The sequence below is a fragment of the Leptinotarsa decemlineata genome, unplaced genomic scaffold, assembly GCF_025532065.1.
Source record: "Leptinotarsa decemlineata unplaced genomic scaffold, Ldec_3_MD MMD2_tig00026328_RagTag_RagTag, whole genome shotgun sequence".
Taxonomy (NCBI): Eukaryota; Metazoa; Arthropoda; class Insecta; order Coleoptera; family Chrysomelidae; genus Leptinotarsa; species Leptinotarsa decemlineata.
This window is the reverse complement of record NW_027412688.1, coordinates 20179290-20201635: the sequence shown is the minus strand read 5'-3', so window position 1 is coordinate 20201635 and position 22346 is coordinate 20179290. Positions and strand designations below refer to the sequence as shown.

Below are 22346 nucleotides of genomic sequence, written 5' to 3'. Positions count from 1 at the left end.
TTTTAATCGCATCAGCACAAAATGTTGTATCACTTGTTGCAAAATTCAAGTGTTTCATTAATTTTCATTATTATGTAATGCTTATTAAATATGTTTAGTCTTAGTTCTTAAATTCTATTTTATCTTTAATCAATAACATCAGCTCAAGTTATGAATTCATTCAGCAATAATATCTTTGAATCATAATCGATTTATCAATTCCTTTTTTGTGCATTGTTTGTGCATGCATTGTTTAGTTCCGTCGCGAAAAGTTTGTCACCGAGAAAACGACCGATTCACTATCTTGACCGTCTACGCGATATATACTGGTGCGCTTTTTCTCTCTCAAAAAACGTTTCATATGCATTGGTGATACAAAGAACAACAACCTGTATTTTATCAAGTTACGAAACAATCCTGCTCACAGCCCACACCGAAACGTTACGCTAGTTGCACACACACCGATTTTGGACGGCCAGTATAAAATCGGTCGATATTTTATTGGTAGCGGGTGCTTGCACACTCACCGGATTTTTATCGGTCAAACAATCAGTTGCTTTGTTGTCGTGTGTGCAACTAGTGTTACGCTAGTTGCACACACACCGATTTTGGACGGCCGACTTTGTACGGGTCGTCCAAATTCCAATAGTGAACCACATGTGGGAACGGGACCTGGCACACACACCGACCGGTGATCGACGCCAGTAAAATACCGGTAAGCAGCCGTCCACTGCCACTGTATCGCCGGCAGTACCGGGAAGTAGTGGCGTACATGACTAAATACACTCTTGCATACTCACCGGTTTTTTACCGACCATCTCAGTCTCGAATGCTCGGTGAAATTGTAGTTACTACGCATTAACTTCGTTTTGGTAGTGCGTGCTAATTTCGACAATAAAGCAACTGATTGTTTGACCGATAAAAATCCGGCGAGTGTGCAAGCACCCGCTACCAATAAAATATCGGCCGATTTTATACTGGCCGTCCAAAATCGGTGTGTGTGCAACTAGCGTTGGGCATTATTCCTATGAAGTCTTCAGGAACTTCTGGAAAAGCAAGTCTTGCATTTATTCATTATGGGTTCCGAATATGTAATTGTTAATTGGATGTGGTACTTCTTTAAAATTTTTACAGAACCGATATCAAGAATTGAAACAACCGTTCCATAATTCCTTTGCTTGTCAACAAAATTTTTTTTTATATAATTTCATGATCTTATTATCAGCGTTTATCTATCGAAAGTGGGGGTTTTTACTCCATTGTTGGATAAGCTCTATTTGGACTTATTTACCATTTTTCTTCTAATTTCAGAAATTGTCTTTCTGTGTGTTTAAAATATTTTCATCTCTCTGAAGTTTATAATCAACTGTCTCAAGATTTTCGCCAAATATCTGTTTCACCTCCTGTTTACTTGATTTAGCGTATCCTTCTGTTGTTTTTTCAACAGTACCTTGATATCTTTCTTCTTTTAGTAGATCTATCTTTAATTCCTTTTTTCAAAAAGATTCAACAAGAGCTCACTATAATCGTGTAAGCTATCTCACCTACAATGATCCTCTGTTCTGTTTTAGTTATTCCATCAGGTTCTCTTATAATATACAATGTTTTTCTCTCTTTCATCTTCATTGAACTTTTCCTTCATGATCCGCTTCTTCCTTTTCTCAGAACTGATTATTCTCTTGCTAACTGAATCAGTCTGACTCTGTTTGTATTTTCAAGGAAACTACAATCTTTTTTAATGCGAGAATTTATGGACCCGCCATCATTGCTTCGAACGTATTTTTTAGAGTCTGAGACGTTATCTATCTTGATTTCCTCGATCTCGTTGAAGTTGGTATTCTTCGTACCTACTCACCATTTTCAGGAAAATTCAGTTAGCGAAATGGAGTGATAAGCTTGTATAGGCGAAAATTTTCACATTTTTTTGAATTCATAGATAAGTAACATTGAGTACAACAAATTTAAACACTTTCATTTCACTCTCCAGATAAGCATATAGATTTGATTAATATATGAAATGAACTAAACATAAAAGCTGAGAAATATTAAATTATTGAATATTACTGGAGTTTTTTCCCCAACACCAAATCGTGTTTCGATCACCAAATGATCATCTTCAAAGAAGAAGATTAAAACTGTTTAATCTTCCTCTTTGAAGATGATCACCAAGTGAAACACGTGCCGAGGTGTTAAAAATAACGATTTGGTGTTGGGAAAAAAAACTCCAGTAATATTCATTACTACACCAAAGGTTCCAAACAGTGCATCATAAATTATTGACAAAATAAAATTAAAATATAAAAAACAACGAAAGTTATCCATCGTTCTATACACATTTTTCGTTTCAGGTGCAAGAAAAACGTTTATATAGCACAATTTTGACAAAGAATTCGTCGCTGATCAGTTATGGTGTCTGTTCGTGAAGGAGAATACACAGCATCAGTTGAACCGTACTCCTGTTTTGTTAGAACCATCCAACGCCAATGTATCAACCATGAAATGTGTAAGGATTTCAACCAGAATGAAATTCCAGTCCAAATAATATTTTCGATAGTGGCACTATACTTCGTAACTTTATTCAAGCTAAGTATGATCGTATTTGTAGCATTTTAATTTCAAAATTGAAAACTTTACAATAGTAATGGTCCTGGTTTTCAATTAACAGTATGATCAGGTAGGCATTAATACAATACAAAATAATTAATTTTCAACGTTAACAATATAAAATTACCTAATTTCTAAAAGAGTATATCTGTAGAAACATCACAGAATTACTTTGGGTAGAAAAGGGAAACAGTTGGATGAATAAGGGCGTTGAAGAGAATAGGGTAGGCGTGAGAAATATAACGCCCAAAAAGAGCTCTCAAAAGTGGGCGTCACCTCAAAATATTTGAGTGAATGGCCCTCTTTTCAATAGAAATTTGGTTTCGACTTTCCATTTCTCGCTCTCAACTGGGGCTCACGCAAGAATCATCCTGGACTTGATTTGAAACATGAATTGAAAATTTTGGTTATTAGGTGTCAGATTTATTGTGGAACGTTGTGATCTTTGTGAGCGCAACGTAGACTTTCTTGTCAGCTATTTGCATGTCCCGGTCTTAATCACTACGTTCATGAAAGATATCGGGCGATTCATGAATGATACCCCCATCCACATGTATACGAGTTTCATTATAACTCCTGGCAACCCCGACTTTCATAATTAACGGTAGTTTCAGCAGGAACTCCTTTACCCCGTGGATCAACCGGAGTTGATCCAGTTGCGACATCGTATTTCGTCTTCGCTGAAATCCAAATAACTCCTTCGGAATGAGTTTCATTTCCTTTTTCGTGCTAAGAAGTCTACTTAAGAGAATTGTATCAACGATCTTCGCCACAACACTGAGCAACGAGATCGGGCGGAAGCTCTCCAACAAGTTTTGTGACTGTGATATTAGTGTTTCAAGATAGCGTTGAAAATATGTTAAAATCTGTTTTTTTCATTGACAATATACACTAGCTGTAAAAGGCCTTGGCTCCCTTGTGATATTTTGGCGATCATTTGTGTTTCATCATGTACCGCGTATAATAGACCCTGGCGAAGTACTTCCAAAACTTACCTGCCTTTTGGTGGTATCATTGGGTATTAGAATTCCATGGGTATCGATGTTCATACCAACTTTGGAAGACGTTGCCTCGCTTTTTGTTTCGCTTCCATCTATTCGAACTTTCCTATGTAGACTGGCCAGTCCCGATAATTTTCACAGTTTGCACAATCAGCCGGTTCAGTTCTTGGTGCTATACATCGATATGTTTGCAGTTTGAAGTACATTTCAAACATATAGGATAACGATTGCAATTAGTTGGTGCATATCCTCAAAGAAGTCTCCTGTGACATTGCACCAATGCTTATCCTGGTATAGAGGATACAAGATACATTTCTTTTAGGGCAATTGAGTGTAACGTCTTTATGTATGACCATTTCGAACAGGGAGCGCCTATCGGTCCTGAATCTGATCACAGTCTCAACATAACTTTTTAAGTATCACATAGCTCATCCACTATTTCATCTAGATATGACGCGGAATTAAGCCCGTCGGGAACTAACGCTTGTATTATATCCCTTGAAAGTGTATGAATGTGGAGTTCTTCTTCTGTATCTTTTCATAATATGTACTACAAAAAAATACTTTTCTGTCTTCTGAGTTAATATCCCAGTATACTTCACTGATAGATCTTCCTCCAGGCGCGTTTTCATTCATTCTAAGAATTTCTTGTCAACTGGCAGGGCAGAGCAGTGCTGCTCCAAGGCAAAAAAAATTTGTACGAAAATGATAGATGAAAATGTATGCTTTTCGCTATAATTGTTCAGCATCAATGGTTGCCAACACTGTCATCAGAATAATTGACAAGTGACAGCTTCCCGCATGTTGCAAAGATGGAATCAAGCGATTTGCGCATACGCAGACACGCGTGAAATGTGAATATTTTGAAGTGGTCATTACAAATATATTGATTTGATTACCCGCATTGAATATTCCTCCAGCTGTTCCACTCTCTGTCTCAATTAAATCTAAGAAGCTATGAAATTTTTGAAATTTGGACCTAAATGTCCGACCATTAGTTGGGTAGTTTTCTTTCTTTTCAATTTGATTTCTTTGGCCAATTTCAGAATCAACATATTTATGCACTTTTGCAAAAATCTGGAAAAGTATTCATTAGTGATAAGGATAAATCATGTTTGGTAATATTTTGTCTATTTGTGTAGTAGTTCTTGCCGCATGCTCATTTTTTTGTGAGTATCATTATTCAAATGCCTAATTATGTGATACTTTGCTCCAGATAATTTTTTTGACCAATTTGACAAAAACGGAATTTTTTAGATTTGTCGAGGAATGTAAATTCATCTCCAGATGATTGTGGATTGAGAATATACATTTTTCGCTTTCTTTTATTCCTTTCCTGTGGTTTTGAAGAATGATTGGATTAATTTTCTTGAAGTATTACAATTTCTTGCGAATCTTGTGTGAACATATAATAATTATGTTCGTCGGCAATTGTAGATGTGCTTGCATCTGTTTAAAAAAAGGCAAGATAATAGATGAAGAACTCGGAGTTGGACTAGATTCTTTTCTAGACAATTTAATCACATATCTGTAATAAGTGATTCAAAATATAAATTGATAATTCAAATGCATGATAACTGGTTGCATACCGGTTTATTCGTTTCATTTCAGGCTTTAAACAGTTTAAACTACCAACTACCATTCATAAATATTTATTTGAAATTCGTCTTTTCTCTTTTCTCACTGAGGATTAATTTTTCTTTTAGCGCCAGTCGTTTTCGAGTCGTAGAGTACTTTGCCGATGACACTTTTCACTGAACCTATTAACCTCTCCCATATTCCTCCCATGTGGGGAGCAGACGGTGGAATGAATTGGAAGCTAATACCTCTTGACGACAAAGAATCAATAATCGCTGTTCGATCTATTTCTTCCATGGCTTGGCGAATTTCGTGTGCAGCACCTCTCAGATTTGTTCCATTGTCGCGAAATATGACCTGAGGTTGTCCTCTTCTAGCCGACATTCTTAGTATGGCTTGAATCGTGGAATCGCTACTCAGACTATGTGCAATTTCTCCTACCAATCTTCACCATAATTGGGCCGAAATAGTCCATTCCAGTGTTAATAAAAGCTCTAACACCTCTCTTCAATCGTGCTTCAGGTAGTTGACCCATTAGAGGTGGTGAAGGTTTGCTTTTCTCAATCCTACATTTCAAACAGCTTGAGAATGCTGATTTGACTGCAGTTCGACAGTTTATCACCGAGTATTTCTGTCTGATTTCATTTATGACTGATTCTACTCCTCTATGATGAAATTTTTCGTGATAATTTTGTATCAACAATTTGGTGAATTCATGTTTTGGACTCAGAATGATGGGTTGTCATGTGCTCTCCGCCATAAATTCTGTAAAATTCGTTCGTCCACTCAGTACCATAATTCCATCTTTCATTTCTGGGAATAAACAGGCTAGTTTGCTTCGACCACTCAGAGATTTCCCAGTTTTGAGTTTTTGTATTTCTTCTGGAAAACACTCCTGTTGAACATGTTTCAGCCATATCTTCTCAGCTTTCAGAATTTCCTCTACTGTTAGGTTTGGAGGAAATTTTTCTTTGTTCTTTACAATTTCAAAAAATCTCAAACACCATCCGGTGGTCCTGATCAGTCTATTCCACTTCGAAAATCGTCGTATGTCTGGGAGGCATTCTTCATATTTTTGAAAAATGACAAAACATGTTTTAATTTTCTGATTTGTCAGCTCTACGTTAATTTCATTCAAATAGGAAGGTCTTTTATTTTCGATTGGCCATGATTCTTCTGAATTTTTGAGAAAATAAGGACCAGAAAACCATTCATTTGAAATTACTCCGTTGATTTTTTTTATGCGTGTAGCCGATATTAAGTTCAGTTGGGACCCATCGCCATTCCGCTATACGTGTCAATTCTTGAATTTCACCGATTCAATGTGATACGAACGATTTGTAGTTTCTTCCGTCTCCTCGTATCCAATTCAAGACACATGATGAATCGGACCAATAAAACATTTCATCTATGAGGAACTCGAGTTCATTTCTTATCACTTGAGCCAGCCGACTGGCCATCACTGCCGCCTGGAGTTCAAGCCTAGGGATGGAAAGAGGTTTCAGAGGAGAAACTCTCGTTTTCGCTGAGATAAGACAAACATCAGTTCTGTTTTCTCCAATGACGCGAAGAAAGCTAACTGCTGAGAATGCTTTCTCACTACTATCACAAAATGTGTGAATTTCGATTCGTAATGCTGATGGAATCAATAGACTATAGCGTCTTGGAATTTTGATCAGTACAATTTTCTCCATGTCACTCAACCAATCTTTCCAAGCAATGAGAAGTTCTTCAGGTAACAAATCATCCCAATCGATTCCTACTCGCCAAATATCTTGCATCAGTATTTTACCTCTCACCGTGAAAGTAGAGATCAAACCTAGCGGGTCGTATACCGACATCAAAGCTTGCAAAACCTTCCTCTATGTAGGTTGTTCCGCCACTAAGTTTTCTAAAGTCAGTCTGAAGGAAAACTCTCGTTTCTGGGATCCCACCATAAGCCTAATATTCGATGTAACGAAGTGTCATCGATATTTTTTGTAGCCGCCAGTAACATATCATCAGATAGCTTATCTCGAATCAGTTGGGAGTTTGTCTTCCAGTTGACTACTTCAAATCCCGCAACCTTCTGGACTTTGCATACTTCTATTATCGTTTCTAGCGCTTCTTCTTCAGTGTCTTTTGAATTCAAATAGTCATCTACATAGAATTTTTTGATAATAGCTGTTCGGATGTCTGGATTCGTAGAAAATTCTTCAGCATTCGAGTTTTTTACGAATTGAGCACATACCGGCGAACAGGTTGCTCCAAAAGTCATGACCAACATTTCATAAATATCAGGAGGTCTGCCGCTTTCCAATTTTCGCCAAAGGAATCGTTGAGCACATCTATCTCGTTCTTGTATTCCTACTCTATGGAACATCTCTCGAATATCTCCACAAAAACCGAATCGCCTTTGTCGAAATTTCCATAAAATTGCAACCAATGACTGCAACAAATCTGGACCAGAGAATAGAGCATCATTCAAGCTCAAACCTCTTGATTTTGCTGCAGCATCTAAGACTAGCCTGATTTTATTTGGTTTGTTGGGATTTTCTACAGCGAAATGAGGGAGATACCAAAGATGAGGATTGTCAATTTTCTTCTTTATATATCCTTTCTCTTCATATTCCATTATTTTCTTGCAATATTCCTTTCCAAATTTTTCGTTCAGACGACATTTTCTTTCGACACATTTTAGTCTTTGGAGTGCCATGAATTTACTTTCAGGTAGCTGTATGTTATCGGTTTTCCACAATAAACCGATTTCGTAGTTTTCTCCGGTATACTTTAAGGTGTTTCTCATCAGTTCTAATGCTCGTGAACTTTCACATAATGGTTGGTCGTCTGCGATCAAAGTACCAAATGTTTCGGTCAGATAAGATTTTTCTACCATCTTCTAGAGTTCTTCATCAGTCGTCTCTTTTTCACAAATGTGTAAAGTATGGGCTTTGAAAGAGTTTTCCCCGCTATTTGGACTTGGTCCGTACAGCCCAACCTAACTTACATTTACTGGCTACAGGAAGATTTTCTGGTCCGGTTCTTATCTGTCTCGCAAGTATCAGATGTATGTTATCTTGTCCAATAAGCAGTGAAGGATTTTTGTGATCGATATCTTTTATTGGAACACCTTTAAGATGTGAGAACTTTTTCCATCGGATATGTTGATGTGTTGTTCTGGTAACGACATATGAGTGACAGTTCGGACTCTTTTCATAGTAAACATTCTGCTGTCGTCATCAATTTTGGAAACAGTCACGTCTAAACGAACGGAATTTTCTTCAACCATGACATTTTCGTTTGTCCATTGTAGACAAAGTGATTCCTTCGTTCCAGTTAGCCCAAGTGTCTCTGCTACTTCTGCATTTAATAATGTCACCGTAGACGCCTCATCACAAAGAGCAAGAATAGGGACAACACCTCGTGGACCGTATAATTTTATACGAATTACTCTCAGAAGAATCGTAGTGAAAGGTTTGTTGACAGAGCATACTCTTCCTCGATTATCATCATTAGTATCTCTTCCTATCGCTGCCTGATTGCTATTGACTTCTAATTCTTTGTGTAATAGAGGATGATGATGATGAAGTTCACAGCCGTTTGTTCCACAAATCTTCCTCTTTTTACATTTGAATTTTTGACGATTCTTTTGAAGGCAAATGAAACATAGTTTTTTTCCGGTTACCGTTTCCCATCTCTTATTCAGGTCATCATGATTCATCTGCGGACAAATGCTTTCTTGATGTATTTTGTCACAGTAACCACATGTCTTGTTCTTGTGAGTGTTTTGAGTGTGAGTATTGCATACTCTTTCATTTCTCTTCATTTGATTTGTGAATTTCTGTGAGAATGTTTCATTGCGTGGGGTACTAACATTACACGCAAAGCTTGTTTTCTCGTTCAACCACAAAGAGAAACCTTCCAAATTGATATTACCATTTTTCATTTCCAACTTTTCACCCTAGGATAATTTCATTGAATCCAGAATTTTCGTCAGTAATTCACGAATAAATTGAGGATTTTCGAGATAATGTTTACTACCTAGACTCTTCATGATCGAAACCATGTTGCTCACCTCTGCAGAATAATGAATCAGCTTCTCAAAGTTATTTTCTCTTATGGAAGGAAGGATGCTGATTCTGTTCATCAAAATATCTATGATGTATTCAGGTCTTCCGAATCGTTTCTACAAAGTTTCAATCACAAGATCTACGTTATCGGCAGTTAACATCGTTCCTGCAACTGTTGTCTTTGCTTCCCCTTTTAGAAATCTCTGCAGCTTCAGCATGATCTCTTCATTGCTGTAGTCACAAAACTTGCGAAGATTTTTGAAAGACTTATGGAACAGGGACCAATCTTGGAGACCGGATGTGATGCTGGTTCCGGGTTCAATATTTTCCTTAATACCTACTTTTTTAGTGTTTTTTCAGTATCTCGCTTCATATTACCAAAAAGCCATCGCCCCTGTACCACTCGTCCTTTATTAAAATATTTCTTCCCAAATTTAGCTCAACTATTTTGCCTACCAATTCCACCCAATTTGAAGATATTCTTTCCATGCCATTTCACGCAACCCTAAAATGATATTCAATGTAATACACAGCACTTCAACGAAAAACAGATATTTCACTCCTCAGCAATATTTGATTCAATCAATAACAGCTTCTGAGTTGTTCATTATGAAGTTTATTCTAGGATGAGGAATGAACTGAAAATATTACCCTTTCCAATGTTATGCGGCATTAAAAAAGGTATTCTTTCTGTCAGTTTTACTGAAATTACAACTGATGATTTTGGCTGTTTTTCTAACTTCAACTTTTCGTTTTTTATTATGCACACCAAAGAATCATAATTCAATTTGCATTCTTCATTGCAATTGGTACAACATATTGTTGTTGCAAACACTTCCAACTTGTTTTGAGTAGAAAGTTGAGTTGTTTCTAACTGTGATTGAAATTTCGTTTTTATTCATGATTAAGATTTTCATGAATCGCTAACGTCGAAATGAACTTTCAACTCATGCAAATTCAAAATGGCAGTCAGTGACAGATATCAATCGCTTTTTCCCTGGTACTCTGGTACATAACCTTAAAAAGAAGGTATGTCACCAGAAAATGAATCCTATGTTAAATCAAGAAGATTGCAACTTTCGTAACGGTAGAGGGCTGTAATTCTGGAAATAAGAAAGAGCTTCGATTGTTTTTTCGGATTCGTAATCAACATGTCAAAATAGGTAATTGAGTGACCCAACATTTTTTGAAAAATCAGAGAGTGCACCTATTCAAAATTGCATCAAATTTTTGAATATTTTTCATAATATGTAAATAATAAAATGGTGTGAAAATTATTTGATACTACTCGACCAGATATGTGGAATATAACTTACTATTTGGTTATTTTTTCCTCAAAAACAACCTGGATGTGACCGAAGAACCTTATTACAATCACCTATCTGTTCAAATATCCTAAATTCAAAGTCGTTATCTGTCAACCACATTACAAGTTACTTTCGGAACATATCTAAGTTCTGTGTTTTATATTTTGTTTTGACATATGACACTGGTAGATAACTGAATGTACGGTACGACTGTCAACTGGAGTTCAATTTGAATTTGGAAGTAACTGAATAGTCTTGAATTAAAAATTATTTATTATAATACAAAAATATGGAACTTGAGACTAATGTTTCATCAATAAGCATAAAAATTGAAATGATTATTCAGTACTTGGACACTTTGAATAGTATTTCTTCCAACAACCACAACTTGTTAGCCTGGTTTAAAGTAATATAATGAGGTAAAAGAGTATTATGCAGATTTGACATAATTGTAATCAACTTACAGAAACTATGTGAGTTGCTGACAAATATACTAGTTGTAATAACCAACTTATACAAGAATTCTGACAGAAAAACTAAAAATGAAGACATGTTGCTTTATCTAAATCAACTTATGACATCTCTATCCTTATTGATGAATATTTTTGTCAGAGAATGTGAAGCAGAACAACATTTAATAGTAAGTACATAGAACTGGAATCTCTGGCGTGAGATGAATACAATGAAATAACCTTTTGGCTTTCTACTTTTCAATTATATATAAAAATTGAATGTCATGCATAGAAAATTCTTTTAAATTCATCCTAAACGATTTCTTTCAAATATTTGAACATTTTTCACTCACTGAAATCATGTTCCTGATTCAACCTGTACTTCAAACATTCATAATGGAATTGAAGCTGATTCAATTTACAGGAATGCTACACAACGTGACACAAGAGATCCAAGCTATTTTTACAACATATACTAGAGTTTATTTGCCTTTTCATTCCAGGAATATTTTACCCTGTGAAAATAAAGTAAAACGAAAATCTTGTGTCACCATGAAATTATGCTACTAACCTCACTCACAATGTAGCTCTTCCTATTCCTTCAACATCATGAATCAGAAATTCAATGTTTTATGACAGAAAAAACTATTTAACAGGTTTCCTCTCTCATTCAAAAAAATATCTAATGATGTACTTTTTCGCAGGAAAGTTAAAGAACTCTTGCTGGAAAAAGCTTTTTATACTGCAGAGGAATTCTTCACTAACTTCACAACTTTGTGGTAAATGAAAGTTGTCTCATTAACATTTGACTTTAACTGTTGGATATTTATTCATATAGGAAAGTAGTAAATTGGGTGAAAGAAGGATACTACAATGAAAGAATTATAAATGCAAACAGTATAAACAAGGAGAGCTGGAAAATTATCAACAAAAATATGGATAAAATGAAAAATGTAGTTACCTTAGAACTGACAAATAATGTTGATACTGTAATGGATAAATTAAGAATTAGTAATCTTTTAAATACTTTTCTATGGAAGTACCAAACCTAATACAAACAAATTTCCTTTCTCGTTTGGCTCTTCATTTTTATATTTAACTTCATATATGGAGATCCAAGAAATTATATTCATGGTAAATCCTCAAATAGTATCAACAATATTATATGTCAACCACTATGATTTATCATAAATAAACTTTTCTGTGACGGCAGATATCCAGTCATTAAAAACATCAAGTTTATAGCCAGATATGGAAATGAAGGCTGCAGAAATGTTATAACCAATTATAGGAATGTTTGTGTGCAATCAAAAATTGCGAAAATCATGACAAATATGTTTTCAGACAAGAAAAACATCAAATGCCATTTTTGAACAATATGATGTCATCTACAGAAATCTCTGTGATAAGAAATTTTCAAATAGTCTATTCTTTGATTTATCTCAGGAATTCGTTACAGCTGACCACATTCATTACTCAATGAATGGGAATGAAAGGAGTAGCTGATGAATGGGTAATCTCACATATGATCAAAGATCACAAATAGTAGTATGTAATGATGGCTATGCTCCCTTTTATAATACTTATAAGTGATATAAAAAATTCATGAGAGTCTCCACAAAAACCAATATCTACTGCATATATCTCTATCCAACCAAGCAACGGAGTGCTCCAAAACATTATAATCCATAGTGCACGTGATCTTCCAGACAATACCGCTTGTACAGAGTCGCACTTAGGAACGACCGAAATTTTATAATTTTTTTAAAATATGCAGCTGGGTATAGGAAATTATTTTAGGGGGAGTGTAGGGACACAAATTAGCAATTTCTTCAGCTGTATCAGTACTTGACATTTTAAAGTTTTAAATACCATGTATGTACACATCACATGCGTTAAAACCTAACTGACCACTCTAACACTGTAACAACGAATTCCGCCAGCTGATTTCAGTTAAGTCTTATTGGCCTCCGTAAGAAGTCTTGTTTATTTTACTCAATAGATGCAAATGTGCGTGGCGATCTGCTTTGATCACGCATCTATCATTGTTAGGGTTACTTTGTTGGATGGATATTGTTTAGGTACTCTCTGTTCAAGCTAAAAACATCTGTTGATGAATTTTCACAGTGGAACACAAACCATTACCCGAAAGTCAATACAAATTAAACTTTTTTCATGAATCATGAACAAAAAAATATTTTTCATGACTTCTGTCCACTAAGCCACAGACTTATTGACCAGGTAGGTCAATATAAATATATCGGTTTGATGATCGGGAAAAACACAAGAAGAATCTAATTTCAAAATTGGAAAAAGTTTGCTTTGTAATGAGACAATTGCATGGGACAGCACCACCAGAAGTGCTTGAACTGGTTCGTTTTGTTCTTGAACAATCTCTCATTTCATATTGGACATTCCTGGAGTTCTACCAAACCGTTATATTTAAAACCTCGACACGTTTTCCAATCACCAAGTGATCATCTTCAAAGGACAGATTAAACTAAATCTACATACAATGTTGTCCTAATTTATATCATATACACGTTTGCTAGGTACCTGCGTCTTAATTGTCTTAAAATTGATTTCACACAACTTTTGGTTATATAGATGTAGCTAGATTGTTGTGGATTTATTTTTCAGGTTGCCAGGAATTTTTGTTTGAAGCAAATGAAATGGTGTTTGGATGGCATCAAAGAGACTTTGTTGAATAAGAGTTCCTGTAAAGACACATCAGGAAGTTTCATCAAATGGATGGATTTGGCTCTTGATAAAATGAATGAAATTGATTTTGAAAATCAGAAATCCAATTCAATAGTGATCTGTGAAGAAGCAAAAAGTCTATTTGAAGAAGTTCTTAGCCATGCAATGTCAATAGCACAAGTGGCTTTAGTAGAAGATTGTAAAATTATTCGGGGCAGAAGTCAGGCTGTAATGTGGTTTTTTTACTTTTACAGAAAGATTTTTTTTAATTCATCAATATTACAAGTAATAATTTGGAGGTTGGATACATTTCAAAGTATACCTTCTTATTTGAACACCTAATAATTATACAGGGGTATTCAAATTCGAGTCTCTATATTTTTGAAGCAATTTTTTGATTGAAAATATTTGTTTCGTTTTGTGAAATTCCATATTTATCTATATTGATAGATGATATTAGGTGAAATATGTTTTTTTGCATTATGGCCCATAAATTGAAGATGTGAACAAAATACAGACAACAGATTTTGATTCTTGCACCATCTATCAACATGTGTACAAAGTTGGGTCAATCCCATTTCTCTCATTAAAAGTTTTTGAGAATCAGTAAAAGCAGCAGGATTTGTTTCTATGCATCTTGTTCTTATCGTTTACGAGAGATAATTTGAAAATCCTTGTATATGATTGTAACTACTCTGAGGAATTTTCAAAGGTTTTTTTCACAAGCTAATCCGATTGTTGTAAATATATTTCTTGAAAGTTCACTGACTCTTTTCAAACGTTGCTTTTGTCTAAGGTAGTCTGGTAATTTTTCGTAAAGAGCAGTGAATTTATACACTTCATTCTTAGTTTATTTTCATGATTATCAAAATCCTCATCAATTAATTGGGAAACTTCAGTTTTCATTATTTGAGTTTTATATTTTTGTGTATTTCTCAATATTTTGAAAGTCAATTTACATCTCTCATGAAATTTGGAACCTCTGGCGTGAAATGAATCTTCTTCCAAAAACACTTTTTTCTCACCAGAACAAAAATACTGTTTCTTAAGTCATCTCCTGATGATACGAAACACGCGTGTTTCGAATTGAGATAGTATTTTTATTCTGGTGGGGTAGAAATGTTTTCAATACATTTATTACTCAAAGTTATTTCATGACTGGTTGGATCAAACCAGTTCTTAGAAGGTGGCTTCTAAAAATAATTTGTACTGTACCAAGAAACGTATACTTGAAATGTAGGTTTCTTATAATCCTTATATTTTTTAGGTACTTGAAGCTCTTGATGGTCTTACTAGTGAAATGAGTAAAGAACCTTCTAACGTTTCTATGATTAATCTCTTTATTGAATCTTGCTCTAACGAACTATGTACCCTAGAACGACGTGTAAATACAGCTGTGTTGAAATTAAGTTTAAATGTATTTTCCCAGTATGCAACAACTCTGGAATCAATTCACAGGTTTTGTTTTGATAGAAAAAATGAAGGAAAATTGAATGAGTTAGATGCACTTGTTGTGGAATATGATTTGCATGTAGATAGGATTATGCAAATTGGATTATTTGCAGTTTCATGTTCTACGTGTACCTATAGTGAGAATCTTAATTTATTACAATTCATTTAATAATATTTTGGTATAAATAGTGATACAAGTAAAGTTTTCTTGATGAAAAAAAAAGTTGTCCGATTACCATCACATCTATATAGATGTAAGTAGAGATTATTCTTTTGTGCGATAATTCAAAAATTGTAATACAGTCGTCAAAAATACACAGACCAAGAATTTTCCGTACCTACAGAAACATTGTGCCATTTTAAATATTTTAATGAAAATATGTATACAAAACATAAAAACCTTGATAAGTATGAATGAAATAAAATATTTTTGTGTTATTAAACGCAAACATCAAATGCTAGTAAGTAAAGTTTAGAAATGTCAATGTATACATAACTGAATTCTAAAAAAAAATTCAAGAAATAAATTTGAGATTAAATTTAATTAAGTAATAGAATTCAATCTCATATAATCGGCTATAAGAAGTGACTACATTTCTCATTCGTTGATATATATATATATATATATATATATATATATATATATATATACTATTATTTCATTGATTACGAAAAAAGTTATTGTTTAAATGATCCTGGTTCGTTTTGTTGACGTATCTAATTCTCTAGATACCCCATGATGGATTCTAATTTCGAAAGATTTAGTCAAAATTAGTTTCAACAGCTCTAATGAATAACCTATGATGTCTTCATCATAAAAACGATTGTTTGTAAATTTTATATCCATTGCTACGCCAATGAGCAACAAACTTAATATTGTTAGTACTCGTCTATGACAGCTTAAATTTTGGTTAGAGCAATGGGATTGCTCACAAACCTAACAGTTAAGCACCATTATTACTATCTATTATTCTTTCACTACATCTAATTGAAATACAAATAAAAACATTACTATTTGAATAAATATCACACGTAAACAACAATGTCAACATAAACTGGTGAAATTTTTAAACAGCATTGCCACGTGTGGATTTGCAAGGAATTATCCAGAATTATTTGAAAACATAAAACGATTTTTAACGCACATTACACTAGTTTAGACTCTGAAATGTTTGATGTCGATTTTTATTTCATGAAAAAGGTCGTAATTTTAAGTTACTGAATTGAACTCGTTGGCGATAAAGTTTAGGTCTTGTCATTGGTGGGTATTAAAGACTTATTACAGATTCGAAGTGACAACATCTAGCTCAACAGCAACCTTCCGGAACGTCGATTTCAGTTAATGGGGTGATTATACTGTGTATACTGTAATTATGCTGTGTCTCTTTCATTTTTACGTCCATGATGTACATGGAGTGCTCAAGGCAGCTAACGTATTTTTCTAAATAGTTTTACAATTACCACATTTTATGTAATGATTATTTGAAACATTAAAATGGGTATAGTAAGCTATCATTAGAAGAAAGACATAGGCCATCGTGAACTTTTTGTAGATCTACATGTTTGATTAAAGCTCGCATGGGTAGCACCACCGCTCATGAATAACATCGTCTTATCTGAACCAATTCACACAAAACATTAATAAATTACACACATAAACCCTCTTGATTCATTTCGTCCATAGGTGAAAACCATATGGAAATCCGTTCAGTAGTTTTGAGTTCATCATGTTCAGTCAGACAGATAAGACAGGAGACTTCAATTTATAGTATATATTGAACACATACCCTATAAAAATTCAAGACTAAAGTAAATTTGTTGAAAAGTTGGAATGATCTAGTCAAATTATAATTTAACTTCATTAAACTTCACTTATTATCATTATTAAGCTTACGCAGTCCATTTCAAATCGGTAACTATTTCTACTATTTTATAAATATTTCGTAGAATTTATGAAGTGAACCTTAATTGTATCACTGTTTGAATTACGTGATTCCAATGTTAAATATAATTTGCTGTTGCACAATTATGTTTTTACAGACTGTACAAAAATTAAAAGTTGTTTAGCAAGTTTGGAAGCCTTAGAAATCGAATTAGTTCCTTCATTCACTTCAGTTCTAATTGATCCATCTCCACGTAGTATAAATCAAACACTCTTGCTCAAAAAACATTGGATGAATCAAGCGCTGATCTTGAAGAAGCTAATTTTTTCAATCATTGATCCAATTGCATTCTGCCAGGTAAATCAGTCCAAACTTTTTCTTGAATTTTACTGAATGTATTATTGTCAGTTATGAAAAACCTAAAAGATTCATATTTCCCTAACTTCGTTGAATGTGTTTGATTTATTTCCATAGGTAATTTATGAAGAAAATAAAGCACTGCTTGAGGATATTTCTGATAAAGTTAAGTCTCGGAATTCTTTGTTGGATAAAGTACTTCTAGAAAATATTTTAAAACACTCCATGGTTTTGAAAGACTTTATGGAGGTGATACTGAATGAGCAAGAGGAACCTATCACTGAAAAAACAAAGAAAGAATATCAAGATTTCAAAAACGGTTGGTTGAAATACAAAGCATGAAGCAGTAATCAAACGGAATTAATTTTCAGTCTTTCATGAATTACATTCAGCTTCGGAAATATTACCTGATGCAGAAAATAGTAATCTGAGGATCCTGAAGAGAGGGAAGATACTTCTGACCACAATTAAAAATTTATGGAAATGTTTTTTAGAAAATGATGGAAATGAAAGTCCAACCACCACAGGTAAATGTATTCAGAAGTATTGACGTTAATATTTCCCTTTAATTTTTAATAACTATACAAAAAAGCAAAATGAAAATGCCAGGTTTAGCCAAGGATTATTTTTTCAAACTTTCAAGTTATCATTTTTGAAACAGTTATGATTTTGCTTTTTTCTGATGCTAGTTGGAAAGTTTCAAAAGACACTTTAAAAATTGTATGGTCTAGTGACTTGTTGACCCTCCTTTATGCTTAAGAATATAAAGACTTTTTCTAGGAACGGTCACACCATATAACTGACTCTGTATGATTTCTGTTGGTCAATTGAAGCATATAAATATACAAGTTAGAAGGGAAAAAGATATGGTTAATTCATAGGTTGGTTCAGTTGAAGGAAAAAAAATGATTTGAATAGATTAGTATCTAATAACAATTAATAGAATACGATGAAAGAATTTATTATACCGTAATCAGAATTATGGTAAACTAAATCGTTGTGATATATGATATAACAGTTTTGACCGAGTGTTAGCAAACATACATTTGTTTTAAATCAATATATTTCTTTGATGTCAAATGAATCATTGTTCAATTCAATTACTGAACTCTGTTTTACTTTCAAGGTACTGCTATGTCTTATTTATAATCATTTCCATTACTTACTTTTGTTCTATACTTGATTTTTTCGGGACAAAGGACACTAGTTAACTCATACTTTTAATTTCACTAGGTACTTTTTATCCGACTACGGATAGTTCAGCTGTACGGTTGTCATCTCCATTTTCAGTAATACTGAGACTGATACTTCAATATTTTTGTATTTGTATGTTTGTATGTGAAATTTAATTTTTTTTCAATAGTTTCTATGCTTCTATACATAACTGAATTCTAAAAAAAAATTCAAGAAATAAATTTGAGATTAAATTTAATTAAGTAATAGAATTCAATCTCATATAATCGGCTATAAGAAGTGACTACATTTCTCATTCGTTGATATATATATATATATATATATATATATATATATATATATATATATATACTATTATTTCATTGATTACGAAAAAAGTTATTGTTTAAATGATCCTGGTTCGTTTTGTTGACGTATCTAATTCTCTAGATACCCCATGATGGATTCTAATTTCGAAAGATTTAGTCAAAATTAGTTTCAACAGCTCTAATGAATAACCTATGATGTCTTCATCATAAAAACGATTGTTTGTAAATTTTATATCCATTGCTACGCCAATGAGCAACAAACTTAATATTGTTAGTACTCGTCTATGACAGCTTAAATTTTGGTTAGAGCAATGGGATTGCTCACAAACCTAACAGTTAAGCACCATTATTACTATCTATTATTCTTTCACTACATCTAATTGAAATACAAATAAAAACATTACTATTTGAATAAATATCACACGTAAACAACAATGTCAACATAAACTGGTGAAATTTTTAAACAGCATTGCCACGTGTGGATTTGCAAGGAATTATCCAGAATTATTTGAAAACATAAAACGATTTTTAACGCACATTACACTAGTTTAGACTCTGAAATGTTTGATGTCGATTTTTATTTCATGAAAAAGGTCGTAATTTTAAGTTACTGAATTGAACTCGTTGGCGATAAAGTTTAGGTCTTGTCATTGGTGGGTATTAAAGACTTATTACAGATTCGAAGTGACAACATCTAGCTCAACAGCAACCTTCCGGAACGTCGATTTCAGTTAATGGGGTGATTATACTGTGTATACTGTAATTATGCTGTGTCTCTTTCATTTTTACGTCCATGATGTACATGGAGTGCTCAAGGCAGCTAACGTATTTTTCTAAATAGTTTTACAATTACCACATTTTATGTAATGATTATTTGAAACATTAAAATGGGTATAGTAAGCTATCATTAGAAGAAAGACATAGGCCATCGTGAACTTTTTGTAGATCTACATGTTTGATTAAAGCTCGCATGGGTAGCACCACCGCTCATGAATAACATCGTCTTATCTGAACCAATTCACACAAAACATTAATAAATTACACACATAAACCCTCTTGATTCATTTCGTCCATAGGTGAAAACCATATGGAAATCCGTTCAGTAGTTTTGAGTTCATCATGTTCAGTCAGACAGATAAGACAGGAGACTTCAATTTATAGTATATATTGAACACATACCCTATAAAAATTCAAGACTAAAGTAAATTTGTTGAAAAGTTGGAATGATCTAGTCAAATTATAATTTAACTTCATTAAACTTCACTTATTATCATTATTAAGCTTACGCAGTCCATTTCAAATCGGTAACTATTTCTACTATTTTATAAATATTTCGTAGAATTTATGAAGTGAACCTTAATTGTATCACTGTTTGAATTACGTGATTCCAATGTTAAATATAATTTGCTGTTGCACAATTATGTTTTTACAGACTGTACAAAAATTAAAAGTTGTTTAGCAAGTTTGGAAGCCTTAGAAATCGAATTAGTTCCTTCATTCACTTCAGTTCTAATTGATCCATCTCCACGTAGTATAAATCAAACACTCTTGCTCAAAAAACATTGGATGAATCAAGCGCTGATCTTGAAGAAGCTAATTTTTTCAATCATTGATCCAATTGCATTCTGCCAGGTAAATCAGTCCAAACTTTTTCTTGAATTTTACTGAATGTATTATTGTCAGTTATGAAAAACCTAAAAGATTCATATTTCCCTAACTTCGTTGAATGTGTTTGATTTATTTCCATAGGTAATTTATGAAGAAAATAAAGCACTGCTTGAGGATATTTCTGATAAAGTTAAGTCTCGGAATTCTTTGTTGGATAAAGTACTTCTAGAAAATATTTTAAAACACTCCATGGTTTTGAAAGACTTTATGGAGGTGATACTGAATGAGCAAGAGGAACCTATCACTGAAAAAACAAAGAAAGAATATCAAGATTTCAAAAACGGTTGGTTGAAATACAAAGCATGAAGCAGTAATCAAACGGAATTAATTTTCAGTCTTTCATGAATTACATTCAGCTTCGGAAATATTACCTGATGCAGAAAATAGTAATCTGAGGATCCTGAAGAGAGGGAAGATACTTCTGACCACAATTAAAAATTTATGGAAATGTTTTTTAGAAAATGATGGAAATGAAAGTCCAACCACCACAGGTAAATGTATTCAGAAGTATTGACGTTAATATTTCCCTTTAATTTTTAATAACTATACAAAAAAGCAAAATGAAAATGCCAGGTTTAGCCAAGGATTATTTTTTCAAACTTTCAAGTTATCATTTTTGAAACAGTTATGATTTTGCTTTTTTCTGATGCTAGTTGGAAAGTTTCAAAAGACACTTTAAAAATTGTATGGTCTAGTGACTTGTTGACCCTCCTTTATGCTTAAGAATATAAAGACTTTTTCTAGGAACGGTCACACCATATAACTGACTCTGTATGATTTCTGTTGGTCAATTGAAGCATATAAATATACAAGTTAGAAGGGAAAAAGATATGGTTAATTCATAGGTTGGTTCAGTTGAAGGAAAAAAAATGATTTGAATAGATTAGTATCTAATAACAATTAATAGAATACGATGAAAGAATTTATTATACCGTAATCAGAATTATGGTAAACTAAATCGTTGTGATATATGATATAACAGTTTTGACCGAGTGTTAGCAAACATACATTTGTTTTAAATCAATATATTTCTTTGATGTCAAATGAATCATTGTTCAATTCAATTACTGAACTCTGTTTTACTTTCAAGGTACTGCTATGTCTTATTTATAATCATTTCCATTACTTACTTTTGTTCTATACTTGATTTTTTCGGGACAAAGGACACTAGTTAACTCATACTTTTAATTTCACTAGGTACTTTTTATCCGACTACGGATAGTTCAGCTGTACGGTTGTCATCTCCATTTTCAGTAATACTGAGACTGATACTTCAATATTTTTGTATTTGTATGTTTGTATGTGAAATTTAATTTTTTTTCAATAGTTTCTATGCTTCAATATGTTATGGATTCTTTGAAACTTCTGATATAATCTTTGATGCTTTAATTTTGATTCTCTCATTTCAGCAAATCTTTCAATAACTAGCGCAACCTCTGTAGGGTAGCAAATAAAACATCCAATATTTCCCAAATATGCAACAGAGTTTCCTAAAGATGTGTTCTGGGTCATATTTGTTCATTATATATGTGAACCTATTGGAAACACGTTTCTTTGACCAAAACAAAATTGCTGTTTCTCGACGTGTGCTTCACTAACCAAGGAGATATCAAAGATTAGTCCAAATTTCACTTATCTGTGAATGATCTTCAAAAAAATTACACTGTTTACCGATTATATCACTTTTATGTGAAAAAGAAAGGAGTTGGACTCTTCAAAGAAAATATTGAGAACGATTTATATAAAATAACATATTTATTTTGGTATCAGCAGCTTCGATTGCTGTGGTCAGTAGCTACTGGTACTAGGTTCTG

General features: G+C 33.4%; 2 protein-coding genes across 2 annotated transcripts in view; one reads left to right on the top strand and one right to left on the bottom strand.

The window, feature by feature from the left end:
- Positions 1–7059: 7059 nt before the first annotated feature.
- LOC141485621 (uncharacterized) lies at positions 7060–8037 on the bottom strand. Its single transcript, XM_074182648.1, has one exon. It carries the CDS (start codon positions 8035–8037, stop codon positions 7060–7062), a length of 978 nt encoding a protein of 325 aa, XP_074038749.1.
- A 2669-nt stretch (positions 8038–10706) lies between these two features.
- Positions 10707–22346, top strand: part of Spt (Spitting Image) — a 12719-nt gene continuing 1079 nt past the window's right edge. The window contains exons 1-10 of the mRNA XM_023174536.2: positions 10707–10924; positions 10985–11158; positions 13611–13898; positions 14938–15259; positions 17163–17362; positions 17480–17681; positions 17734–17889; positions 20297–20496; positions 20614–20815; positions 20868–21023. Coding sequence (XP_023030304.2) covers positions 10808–10924; positions 10985–11158; positions 13611–13898; positions 14938–15259; positions 17163–17362; positions 17480–17681; positions 17734–17889; positions 20297–20496; positions 20614–20815; positions 20868–21023 — 2017 coding nt within the window. The 5' untranslated portion in view covers positions 10707–10807. The remainder of the gene's footprint in view (positions 10925–10984; positions 11159–13610; positions 13899–14937; positions 15260–17162; positions 17363–17479; positions 17682–17733; positions 17890–20296; positions 20497–20613; positions 20816–20867; positions 21024–22346) is intronic.

Bases quoted from the DNA above. Each gene is read 5' to 3' on its own strand.
- LOC141485621 (XM_074182648.1), bottom strand. From the start codon at position 8,037: ATGGTAGAAAAATCTTATCTGACCGAAACATTTGGTACTTTGATCGCA.